We start from the raw sequence: 13312 nt of genomic DNA, 5'->3' as shown, positions 1-13312 counted from the left end.
TTCCAAGAGGCCTGGGAATGCTGGCTTAGGGCCCCAGAGCAGTGCCCATCTTCAAGAAGGGCGGCAGCTAGGCCAGGAGCTCTGAGGGCATGGGGCTCAGGGGCTCATTCCCATGGGCTTGCATTCAGTCCCAGTTCTGGACTGCCTCTGGACAGGTCATGACCCCAAGGGATAGCTTCCTTATCTACAAAACTGGGTATGAATGCCAACCACATGGGGAGTGCTATGAATTTAACATTCCTAAACATTTCTAATTAAACATTTGCAAGGTCATGGGTTAATATGTATAGACTGTGATCAGCGCATGCGTGCTGTACACCCATGTGAGTAAATAAACAAAGGTTATTTTTTTTTCACTTTTGGTCCCAGTTGTATTTTAAAAGCATAAACCTGGGCTTGATAAAGGCATCTCATGCACATCATCAAATCACAAGACATCGCTGGCCGCCTGGCCCCCAGCCAGTATTTCCCTCCCCGGCTTGTTACAAATGCAGATGGCAGGGCCCAGCTTCCGAGCCACCGAATTAGAGTCCCTGGAAGGGAGCCCAAGAACTCCATTTTTCTTTTTTTTTTTTTCTTCAGAGAGAAGCTCTCTGGAAAAAGAATTCATCCAGACTTGGGTTTTCTCATCTTTATGGACCTCTTAGGGAATTTAAGGGAAAGATTTGAGCCCGTTTCTTCCCCCAATAAATACACACACACACACACACACACAAACACACACACACACACACACACACACACACACACACACAGTAATTCTCACACACAGTCATACCAGTACATTCTTTTCATAACAACAGACCATTCATTCCTAAATTCCCCTAAAGCCCACCCATAAGTCCCTGACAAAGAAACTCAGATCCAAAGCAACTTCTATATTGTGTGAATGCCCTCCTACTCAGAGAGGTTCAGGAGCTCACCCTGAGTCACACAGCCTGGTCATAACCTTCATGCTCCTATCTATCCTCTGAGGCAGGAAGAAGGCTTGGGGTGTCACAACCCGAGACGTGCACATGTGGAGACTGAAACTTGGGTGTCAAAGTCTGCAGGGTCCTTAAGGATGTCACCAGGTGCTCTTGCTATTTAAATGTAAATTAACTAAAATTAAATAAGATAAATTATTCTGTCCCTCTGTCACACTGCGTTTCCAGCACTGAATAGCAACACATGGCTCTCATGGCAACCCTGTGGGGTGGGGCAGGAACTGGAGTACCTCTGTTGTCAAAAAAGGTCACACTGGCCAGTGACCTGTCTGGAGCAGCTAGCCAGGCATGGCACACAAGGCTCGGCCTCCACCTTTGGCTGCCCTTCATGTCTGGCCCTTGGTCTCAGCTCCCTGGGGGCTCCTGTTGGCTAAAGGCCTTGTTCCTCAGCCCCTTCCACCTGAGCATCTTATGATTGGCCTGGCCTTGGCAGAGCTGCTCCTTCTATCCACCTGTTTTGTGGGGGAGGAAAAGGGTGGGCAAATGGAAAGGAGGAGGAGGAGGGAGAAGAGGAAGGCAGCCAGCATTTTCCTGTGGCCTGGGACACCTGGCAGGGCAGCCAAACTTGGAGGAAGTTAACCCCAAACACCCGAGGAGGAGTGGGGCCCTGCTGTTAGATGGGCGCCTTGGGCTCAGGAAGTTCCTTTTCCACTCCTGGCTCTGCCACGGGCACTCTGGTGGCCTTGGGCACATCTGTGGCCTCTTTTGAGTGTCAGAGAGTCTAGTAAATATTGTGCTGGCATCACAAGAGGCTGTGAGGATTAGGTCATGAGCAGCAGTTTGGTGCTATGGGTGGCATCAGGAATTCAAAGCCTTGATCCCATGTCACAGAAGAGGAAAGGCTCAGGAAATCACAGAACTTGCTCACAGGGAGCAACAGAGGCAGGTATCACAAGGGAAAAAAAATGAATGAGGCGCTGTCTGCATAAGACAGAGCTCCAAAAGGGGACTCTTGGTATCATTGGGTGAAACATACTTGAAGGGATTAGAAAATCTTAACTGCAGAGCTCAGCAGTCAGACTGTACTGGTTCATGATTCATTTCTGTTTCTTAGTAGCCATGTGGCTTTGGGAAAGACACATCTTCTCCAAGTCCAGAAAGGGGACAGTAATGGTGAAGATCACTCATAAATGAGGAGTGAAGAGTAAACGAGTTAATAATGAGGAAAACACTTAGAACAGTGACTGGCACTTGTCAGGCACTGGGGTTACTCTCTATTAATACTATTTCTTGTTAACTAAGCTTCTGTGAGTAGAGTATTTTGCTGGTTGACCTCAGTTGCAGTTTAGAGGTTTCCACAAGTCCCTCAAAATACAGTCATGGGTTTTGTTGTTGCTGTTGTTTTGCTGGACCCGTGGCTTGAACTCTGGGCCCAAACACTGTCCCTGGGCTTCTTTTGGCTCAAGGTTAGCCCTGTACCACTTGAGCCACAGCTCTACTTCTGGCATGTTCTACAATTAGTTGGAGATAAGATTCTCACAAACTTTCCTGCCCAGGCTGGCTTTGGACCGTGATCTCAGCCTCTTGAGTAGCTAGGATGACAGGTGTGAGCCACTGGCACCTGGGTACAATCAGGTGTGTCACAGAATGAGTACTGGGTAACTGCTGATTATGGTGGGTATTAAAAGATTGGGGGAGTGTGTTAAATTTAGTTGAGAAAGAAGCAGGGGATTTGAAGGAGGCTGGGTCCAGCAATGAGGACAGTTTTGCCCTGCTAGAAGGGGCTGGGACTTGGTGGAGGCCAGCCAGGTGCTGTCACCTCATCTAACACCTGGACAAAGAAGGGCCAGGGACATTGAGCTGTGCGCAGCCTTTTCCTTGCTCTGCTGATATTTTGGGCACTGCTTGGACCCAGGTGCCAGGCTCTGAAATGAGAAGGAGTGTAACTGTCCTCCCTCTCTCTACCCCCTGGACTTCTGCCAGCCCAGTGGGGGCATGCAGTGAGCCAACCTCACTTTAAACAGCCCCAAGGGGTTGCAGTTTCCGGCTGCCCAGCCAGGCACTGGGTCATCAAGGGGCACAGGGCTGCTCCCACAGGGATTTTCATTTCACTAGAGATGATTAAGTACCCATCATGGATCAGACAATTGCACAGGGCACAGCAAAGACCCTTCTCTATAGGATGCTGACCAAGCAACTAGCGGAGTGTTGAGAGGTGCAGAGGACAGGCGTGTGACACTTCGGAGGTACTGTTCTCATCCTAGCCTTGAGGATGGAGGAGCGTGTGCTGCTTGGGCCAGTGGCAGCAAGGATGCGGTGATCAGTTCCTCACCCACGGTGGCATTGGCTTCAGCCATCACTGTCCAGAGTATGGACCACAGCCCCAAAGCACTGGCAGCCCCTGGGGGCCCATTAGCATACAGGCTGCACCCTGACTCCCTGGGTCAGAATCTGCATTTTTCCAAGACCCCCAGATGTGGTCATAGTGGTGGTCCCAGAAAATGCCCGTGTGCAGATGCTGCGCCACGTGCTTTCCCTGTGTCGACTCATTTAATTCTTACAACCTGGTGGTGGTGGCAATGTTCTATCTCCATTTCACAGGTGAGGAACTGAAAGAGGGTAGCCCGCCCACAGTCACACAGTGTGTAACCGTGCTGGGTCCCCCTCAACCACTGCCCTCCACGCGTTCTCTCATTGAACGGTTGCCTCTGTGAAGATTTCTGGAGGTGGATGCTTTCAGGATGGTTTGGTGGTTTGGCGAAGCCATCGAGGACCAAAAGTCCTTCGTTGGTTCCCTCTGCAGGCTTCAGTATATTAGACAAGTTGTGGTTTAACCTCTAGGAGTGAAGGAAAGGTGTTGTTTTCTGAACCCTTTTCTGCTTTATCAAGAATTGGGGTTCTTGCTGAGTGTGATAATGTCAAGCCTATAATCATAGCTATTTGGGAGGTAGGGGATTTGAGGATTTGAGGCCAGCCTGAGCACTAAAGTTTAGGAAACCTTTTTTTTTTTTTTGGTCAGTTGTGGGGCCTGAACTCTGGGCCTGGGTGCTGTCCTTCAGCTCTTCAGCTCAAGGCAAGTGCCCTACCAATTGAGCCACAGTGCCACTTCCAGCTTTTTCTGTTTATGTGGTGCTGAGGAATCGAACCGAGGGCCTTATGCATGCAAGGCAAACGCTCTACCACTGAGCCACCTTCCCAGTCCTAGGAGACTTATCTGCAGCAATGGTTAGGCATGATGGCTTGTGCCTGTTATCTGCTAAGCTAGAGGGGAATTCTGAACCCTTGGGGCAGCACAGTGACTGGGCACAGTGGCCCCTGCTGTCTTCCCCAGCAACTTGGAAGTACAAGTAGGAGAATTGCAGCCTAGGCCAGAGACACTACGTGGAACATAACTCAGGCAAAAAGGGGCTGAGGTGTAGCTCAAAGCACATACCTAGCAAGTGCAAGGCCCTGAATTCAATTTCCTAGTACTGCAAAGAAGAAAAAAAAATGGGAATTTTGTTTGTTAAGGATGGAATGGCAACCAATCAAACCCCTACCCCAGCAGAGCAAGCCATTTCACTCAAAGGTCAGAGGACAGCATGCACATGCACACGCACGCACACACGCATGCGCGCGCGCACACACACACACACACACACACACACACACACACATATGCACAACTGTCCTTCATCCTGAAATGCTCCTATTAACTATCTGCCTTAGTTTGAGTTTTCCCAGGACCAGAATGGAGACTTGTATTCGAGGTACAAGTAGTTTGCTTGGGAAATGATTCTGGAAAATACTGGCAGCAGAGCACATGTGAGAGACAGGGCTGAACCAAGCCAGCTCCGCAGTGGGCTGCTCCATTCCGATAGGGAGCCATGGATGACTCGAGTGTGGAACATGAACCTGGGAATTATGTCACAGCGGGTGAGGGAGCAGAGGTACTTACACTCTAGCTTTTATAAGTTACTGGCAGGTGGCCATTCTCTGCTTCCTCTCATCTTTCTTCCAGCAACATGGACCACGGGGCTAAAGTAGTTCTTCAGGGTCTAGAGAAACATAGGCAGAGGAATGCAAGGGCTGGCCATTAGAAGAAGACACAAGTACTAGATAAGTAAAGGGGGTGCAGAGCCTACCTCCCTGAGTGGACAGAGACCCCATCAAACTTGTACTGCATCTGAATTGCTTCCCTTTTCTTGTCATTATCCAACCCAATTCAGTTGACTCACACATTTTTTATTTTCCTTTTTTTTTAAAATTTATTTATATGGGGCTGGGAAGGTGGCTCAGTGGTAGAGTGCTTGTCTTGCATGCATGAGGCCCTGGGTTTGATTCCTCAGCACCATATAGCAGAAAAATCCAGAAGTGGCGCTGTGGTTCAAGTGGTAGAGTGCTAACCTTGAGCTGAAGAGCTGAGGGACCGCGCCCAGGCCCAGAGTTCAAGTCCCATGACTGACAAAAAAAAATTATATGGTACAGAGGAATTGAACCCAGGGCCTCAAGTATGCTAGGCAAGCATTCTACCACTAAGCCACATTCCCATCCCACACATTGTATTCTTCTTTTTGTCTGTTGTGGGGCTTCAACTCTGGTCAACTCTTCAATTCAAGGCAAGCGCTTTACCACTGGAGCTACAGCACCACTTCTGGTTTTCTAGTGGTTTATTGGAGATAAGAGTCTCACGGTCTTTCCTGCCTGGGTAGCTAGGCTTACAGGCGTGAGCCACCAGCACCCTGCTATATGTTGTATTCTGAATCCTACCTTCAATCCATTCCTCTCTCCCCATCCATGAGTGACTCCAGTTGAAGACACCTTCTGTCTTGTGTTGACACCTGCAAGTCCAGACTCCATAGCCTTGTCACCTCTGAGCTCTCCCCACCCCTCCCTGTCCTCAGTTATATGCTCTCACCTTTCACCCTGAACCTTGTACCCTTCCTGACTCAAGGCTCTGTACCCATGGCTCCCTCTGCCTGGTACTTGCTCTACTAGCCATAATCCCTCCTTACCCTCTGACTCACTCCTCCCCCAGATTTCAGCTAAGAACTGGCACATAGACTTCGGCTCATGTGCCAACTTCAGTTAATTGATAGCACCTCCCCAGAGTGCTATGCTGAGAAGGATTCTGGAGCCAAGTCTAGGCTTGGTGGGAGTGCTGAAGTTGATTAGTAATGTCTGCTCTGGGTGTGGGGAGGGGAAGTGGAATGGCACAGGTCTACTGTTTGCCTTACTGGTTCAGCAGCTTTCACAGGTTCCCCCCACCTTTTTTCATCTCTAGCATAATTGTCACCTGTGTGTCCTTCCAAACTCTTGAGTTTAGACACTGACAGTTGGTGCTTTCTAAGTTTTGAGGGATAGATGTGTACAAGCAGAAGCATGTACATATTCCACCCCTTCCTGCCCTCCCTGATCTGCTTCAGGACCTTTGCATCCTCTCTTGTCAGCCCAGCAGCTCTCAGAGCCAGTTCCTGGAGCCCACCTGTTTCTCTCTGCCGGTTGTTGTCCTAAGACATCTGAGTCACTGGCAGCCTGGATCTGGGTGTCTGGGTCACTGTGCCCACAGCCCGGAAGTTGGCACATGAGCCACTGGTGGGGCCACAGCACCCCATACTCAGGACTGTTTCCTCATCACCAAAGGCCCGGGAGGCTAGCAGGTGGTCAGAACCATTCCCCTTTGCCTCCCGCCTCTGCTGTCCAGCAGAAGTCATCATGCCTAAAGGGCATGGTGAGGACGGCTGTGGACCAGCAGACAGGGATTTATTCTGTCTTGTTTTATAAGCACTAGTATTTGTTGAGCATTTGACTGTGCCAGACTGTTCTAAGGAGTTTATCTCCGTTTAATACTTAGAGCAGCACTGAGGATTAACTTACCGTTACTCCGTTATACGGAAAAGGAAACGACGGCCCACAGAGAAATGTTTATCTCCAGGACTTCTGAATGGTGGAGACAGGATATGAACCTAAGACTACCTGACCCCAGAGCACGTTCAGACTGCAGGTTGCTATTCTGTGCAAGGCACAGGGCTTTTGAGTATCAGACTCCTGCATCTATAGATTCAGCCAGCCTTAGATGGAAAATATTTGGAACCATCATGTGTACTGAACTTGTGCATATCTTTTTTTTTCCTGTCCTATTCCCTAAACCAAGCAATAAAACAACCATTCACATGTTGTGTGAGGTACTACAAGTTAACTAGAGGTTATTTAAAGTATACAAGAAGATATGCATGTGTTACATGCAAATACTGTGCCATCTTATTTAAAGGATTTGAGCATCCGTGGGTTTTGGTGTTCATGGGACATCCTGGAACCAACACCTTGGAGATGCCAAAGGTCAGATGTATGTTATAGTGGGGACGAAGGTGGACTCTGCTTGGGCATGTCTAAGATACTGCTGCCATATTTACTAGGTCGTCGAGCTGTGCTCTTCGTTGCTGGACTTTGCATTGCACAGTACTTTGAAGATAGCAGATCTTGTGTTGCAGTAGAATTTGATGCACTTTAGGTGTGGCAAGTGGCCAGGTGGCCATGGTCGGGGGAGGGACGTGAATGAGCAGATAGGGAGCCCATGAACTCCTAGCACCTTTTACTTATTTTTTAAAATTTAAAATTGTTATTATAAAGGTTATGTACAGGGGCTGGGAAGGTGGCTTAGTGGTAGAGCGCATGCCTTGCATGCCAGAGGCCCTGGGTTCGATTCCTCAGCACCACATAAGCAAAATGAAAAAAGCCAGAAGTGGCGCTGTGGCTCAAGTGGTAGAGCGCTAGCCTTGAGCTGAAGAGCTGAGGGACAGCACCCAGGCCCAGAGTTCAGGCCCCACGACTGGACCCCCCAAAAAAAAAAAAAAAAAGGTTATGTACAGAGAGGGTTTACCGTTGAATAAGTCAGGTAAAGAGTACATTTCTTTTTGGACAATGTCACCCCTTCCCTTGCTCTCTCCCAGTTTTACCCTCCCATCCTCACCCATTTTCAACATTAGTATCTAGTGAATACCACTACTTCATTTGTTCACCCTCTGTACTTCCATTCTGTGCCTCCCCTAAGACCATAGCCTGGCATAGTCACCAGGCTTGTGTGGCCTTTTAATTTCTGATGCCAGTGAGACAGGATCCATCTGGAAAAGACAATGGCCATGGAACCTGCAAGTAATCCAATTACTTCTCTAACTATCCAGGACACAGAAAAGCCAGGAGCCAGCCCCCGCTCAAAGGTTAATAATAAAAGACAAATGGGTTTTAGCCCCACAAAACAAAACTAACAGGATTTGAGATGCAGGAAATCTCATTTCACCATTAATACAAAATAAAAAGCCAGCAGAACACGGTATAATCCTGATTCAGGGTTCTGCCTCTGCCCATGTGGCTTTCATCTCCAGAAGACCCAGCTGCTGCCACCCTCCCTCTCCACGTCACCCCAGATGGCCTGGGCTTGGTCACAGGCATCCAGATGCCCGCCTGCCTAACAGGTCTGGAACCAGAAATGCCATGGAAACACCAAGACAGAGTGGAGGAGATCTCAGGAAGGGACCAGTAGACCATGACCCACCTTGATTCATTCAGCAGCTGCTCTTGGTTGATCCTGGAGGTATCTCAAGAATCAGCCCCAGCAATTCAGCAATGCAGTTACTATTTAGTCCCATTGGATAGAAGGACACTGCAACTCAGAGAGGTTGAGAACCTGCCCCAGATTGCACAGCCCTAGAAGCCAGGCTTCAGACTATGCCAAAGGTCCAGTCTCAATCATTGTCCTTTATTCTTCCAGGTTGAGAGCAGCAGTAGGGTTTGACAGTCAACACTTTTTGAGCTCCTGTTGCACAAAAGGACATATATGTGACACTTTGCAAGTCAGCATAATTTGGTACTTGTGGTTAATGGATCCTGTCAGCAGGGAATTTTGAAACATTAGAAAGTGATGCACCACAAGCCATGGGCATTTCAGTGGCTGTCACTGTGCGATCTTGTTGACAGATAGGCGCAGTGACTGAAGGGCAGTGGCAGTAGCAACTTGTCTGAGCAGCTACTGGGGCAGAGAGCCAGGTCTGATTTTGTAGCCTCTGCCTTTGTTCCCACTCCAGGGAAGCTCCCAGAGTGGGGCGGGGTCTCTGATGCATTTGGCCCTCTGGTCAGCGGGGACCAAGTACACCATCCCCGCTTCCTCCAGCCCCACAGAGAATGTGATCGCACGCTCAAGGTTTTCCGGGGTGCCAGTCTGGTTTCTTGGCAGTTGGCAAGGCACCCTGGGATGGGAAATCAGGCAGCCGCCCAGATATTAGAAACAATTACTGCTAATTACCAGGCCTGCCAGTTCCCCATTGTCTGCTCACACCCTACCAGGAACCAAGGAGCAGACAATGGTGATGTTGGAGGAAACTTTCAATTTCAGGCTGGCAGCACAAGGCTTCCCTCTGCCTTGGAGGTCAGGCTCCTTCTGCGTCCTGGAACCCACAGGGCTGAGCCATCTCTCTCCACCTCTCTGGACTTTGAAGCCCACATCCTCTTTACAGAGTGGATCCTGGGTACCCTCAGAGGACGTCCAGAGAGGGTAGGATGGAGACCTGAGGTGGGAGGCATGGACCATTCAAAGCTTCAGGTGAATCAAATGGCTCCAGTGCCTGGCATACCTGTGGAGCTGTCAGTGATGTTGGATTAGTCCTGTGTGGCTGGCCCTGTGAAGTCAGGGTTTATGGGCTCAGGCCCCACCCTTCATTCCTCTTCTGGACTGTGGTCACTGTCTGCTCCTTACTTCTCTAAGCTCAGCTACTTTTCTTTGCTCAGACTACTAGCTTCTGCAGCTCTTTCTCTAGAAAGAGGGACAGACAGAGCCTCAGAGACTGCCAGGATCACCTGACCAGACACCCAGCTAGCCATTTCCCTCAGCTCCACCCACTGAGAAAGGTGACACAAACCCTTTTGCTTTCAGATTCCCCAACTCTCTCTGGGATTTTCTAGGACACCCTCACCCCCAGCACCACCAGCACAACCAGACTGCAGACCTGCCTGGAAACCCTCCAGCAGCTCCCCTCCCTCCCTCCTCATGGACTGCCTTTGCTCTCCCAGGCTTGGGCTGCCTTTGCTTGGAGCAGGACCTTCTGACTTTGTACCTATCTTTCCAAGTCTGTTTCTTTGATTTGGAGCTAAAAAGCCAAGAAGATGAAGCTTCCTGTCTCTGCATCCTCCTGGGTCATCTGGGCTGTGAAATAGTAGCTGTCAGCAGCTCCCTGCGCACAGGACAAGACTGGACTGGGCAGGGGCAGTAGGACAGTGACAAGTAATTGTCTCAAAAGTGTCAAGTTGTGCTACTGAAACAGGATCTCTTGGCAGTGCTGGATATCTCACATGATCCAGGGAAAAACTGAGCAGCCACGGGTGGGAAGCTAGTAGAGTCTATGGGGCTTTTTGCAAAGGCAGATCACACAGTCAGTCTTCAGCTTTTAGTCTTTGGGATCCTCCTTCTCCTTTTTACTCCCCAGAGAGTGAAAATGCTGGAGCTAGCTTGGGTTAGGCAGTTTCCTTGGATCCATCATCTCTGCCCAGAGGTCAGGCTCACCATTTTTGCTAGGCCAATGTGATTTTTATCTGAGTAATGGTGGAAGAGCTAGAGTCAGTTTCCTGTCACTATGATAAGGACTAGAGGAGAAAATAGATTGTAAATGTCTTGCTCCTAAATTCTCGTTGGGCATGGTACTTGGGGCTTCTTCTCATTCCATACTTGGAAGGGACTCTGTAGAAGGAAGCATTATTGTTTCCAGTATAGAGATTGGAAAGAGATGATTAGAGGTAAAATGGGAGGTGGGGGGAGAGAAACTAATGAGCACTATATTGCACAAAATAATAATTGATGTTATTGACTTCTATAACCCGAAGGAGATTCTGAAAGAACTTGCTTCAGGCAAAGTTTGATCCAGGGCCTCATACAATGCCCCTGGTCTGATGGCTTCATCCTTGGGCTCTTCACTACCAGAAGCTCCAGGTCTATGTCTTGGGACCCCCTGTGATGGGAATTAGAGCTTCACATGCCCCACACTTCACACAGGTTCCAGGCCAGATTCTTGTTGGCTGAATCGGGCCACATGTCCACCTTTTGAGCCAGCCGCTGGCCAAGGGGAAGGATGGCTTGATTGGCCAACAGAGCTGTCGGCCAACCCAGGTCTGTTCTTCCCCACTACAGTCACGGGGAACTCAAAGGAACTTTGGGGTCTCGTTACCAAAGTAAGGGGAGTGTGTGTTGGGCAGCTACGCAGCAGCACAGCACACACAGTCTGAAGCTTCTGTCCTGGTACCTCAAACCCCTGGGCACAGTGGTTGTCTGGGCTTCGTGTTCAGTCGTGGAGGGCACAAAGATGGGATGGGATGGGATTCTAATTAGCTCCAGTCTTCGGACCACACTTGGAATATCAAGGCACTGAGCCACATGAGCCAGCAGTTGACAACCCCTGCCTCTCATGATTCTTACAGCCACCCCAAGAGGTTAGGTCAGCCTATCTGCTCCCTGGAGGTAAACCAGAGGCTGCTGGTGAGTGCGGGCAGGAGCACCAGGGAGTGGAGGCCGTTCTGGACCTGCCTGCCAGAGTTCTGTCGGCCCCTGGGAACCTCTGTATTGTTGTATCTTTTCATCTTTCAGCCTTAACTATGGAGGAGTCTGCCTGGCATCAGATGCTCAGTTCAGTGACTTCCTGGGCAGCATGGGACCAGCACAGTTTGTGGGCCGCCAGACCTTGGCCACCACCCCCATGGGTAAGTGCCCCAGGGACACATGGACGAGGGCCCTGCATCTCTCTCCCCTTCCCCTCTTCTGAGCACTGGCTCACACTGCCAAGCCCTCAACAGAACCCAGGCTCAGGTTTCAGAGTTTTGGGGCTGGGGAAAGGGCTGTCACCCCGGCGCTCAGAGGGGGAAGGAGCCCTGTGCACTCCTCGAGCAGTCCCCCATGCTTGTCTCTGCTCCCTCTTTCAGGGGATGTGGAGATCGGCTTGCAGGAGCGCAATGGTCAGCTAGAAGTTGACATCATCCAGGCTCGGGGACTGACGGCCAAGCCAGGATCCAAGACACTGCCAGGTGAGGGCCTCGCTCCCCTCTGCGAGGCAGGGGTGGAGGCCAGGAGGTCATCCTGAGGGGCATCCAGAGAGAGAGGATGCAGCCTAGCTATGGGAAACCCTCTGCCCAACTCCAGTGTCTTCCATGAAGTGGTTTAGGGCTTATCTGGGATCCCAGCTGAGCCTGTCTGTCAACCTTGTCGATTCCGCCCTGGGCTGAGCTCCTGGGAGGCAGGGCATCTACCATGTTTACCAGTGGCACCCAGTAAGCGTGTGTTGAATGGGTTATCAGCAGTGAGTATGTAAGGCAGGGGTGAAACTGAGCAAGGGGAGGAGGAGGCAGGCAGGACTGAAGTGCCCTGCCGCCCACCCCAATGGCCACAGGCCCCTTCCTCCGGGCATCCTTTCCCTAGTAGTCGGTGGTGGCCCTCTCTGTAGTGCCCTTTGTCCACCATTTGAGGGCCAGCTTAGAATGTTGCCCACTGGCCTCTGTCCCCAGCGGCCTACATCAAGGCGTACCTATTGGAGAATGGCGTCTGCATTGCCAAGAAGAAGACCAAAGTCGCTCGCAAGTCGCTGGACCCGCTGTACAACCAGGTGCTGCTGTTTCCTGAGAGTCCCCAGGGCAAAGTCTTGCAGGTGAGGGTCACTCGTGTGTGTGTGTGTGTGTGTGTGTGTGTGTGTGTGTGTGTGTGTGTATGTGTGTGTGTGTGTGTTTGTGTGTGTGTGTGTGTATGTGATATCAAGGTAGGGGTGTCCAAGGGCCTCACCTAGAGGGAACGAAGCCCACGTCTTCCTGTGCCACTGTGTGCAAGCCCCTTTCTGAGTGAGCAAGCTCCCTTCTGAGCTCTGCTTCTTCATCTAGAGAACAGGGCACAGATAGCATCTGCCTGATGGCATTACCATGACAATGCTGTGCTGGTGCTGGGGTGAGAAGTTCCCACTGGGGCTGGGAATGGGCTTAGTGGTAGAGAGCTTGCCTAACATGCATGAAGCCCTGGGTTCAATTTCTTAGTACCTCATAAACAGAAAAGGCCAGAAGTGGCTCTGTGGCTCAAGGGGTAGAGTGCTAGCCTTGAGTGAAGAAGCTCAGGTACAGTGCCCAGGCCCTGAGTTCAAGACCCAAAAATAAATAAAAAATAAAAAGAGTTCCTACAAGCTTGGCCTGCAGTGAATGCTCTCCAAATAGATGTCACAATCATTGTCATCACCAACCTCTGGAGCCAGGGGCTTGCCCTGGGTCTCCCCCCCCCCCCCCCCCGGTAATGGCATGAGTATGTTGAGGCCTGCAGAGAAGGGTCTGTTTCCAGCTGTTACAAAGGTGTTGATGGTCACTCTGGCTGGAGCTAAAGAGCTATGCAGTGCAGG

General features: G+C 50.4%; 1 protein-coding gene across 1 annotated transcript in view; it reads left to right on the top strand.

The window, feature by feature from the left end:
- Positions 1 to 13312, top strand: part of Rims4 (regulating synaptic membrane exocytosis 4) — a 58407-nt gene that overhangs the window by 38385 nt on the left and 6710 nt on the right. The window contains exons 3-5 of the mRNA XM_069989828.1: positions 11533 to 11645; positions 11865 to 11966; positions 12444 to 12583. Coding sequence (XP_069845929.1) covers positions 11533 to 11645; positions 11865 to 11966; positions 12444 to 12583 — 355 coding nt within the window. The remainder of the gene's footprint in view (positions 1 to 11532; positions 11646 to 11864; positions 11967 to 12443; positions 12584 to 13312) is intronic.

The sequence above is a fragment of the Dipodomys merriami genome, unplaced genomic scaffold, assembly GCF_024711535.1.
Source record: "Dipodomys merriami isolate MVZ:Mamm:240054 unplaced genomic scaffold, mDipMer1.0.p SCAF_39, whole genome shotgun sequence".
Lineage (NCBI taxonomy): Eukaryota > Metazoa > Chordata > Mammalia > Rodentia > Heteromyidae > Dipodomys > Dipodomys merriami.
The sequence above is the reverse complement of the archived record's forward strand: the minus strand, read 5'-3'. Positions and strand labels throughout refer to the sequence as shown.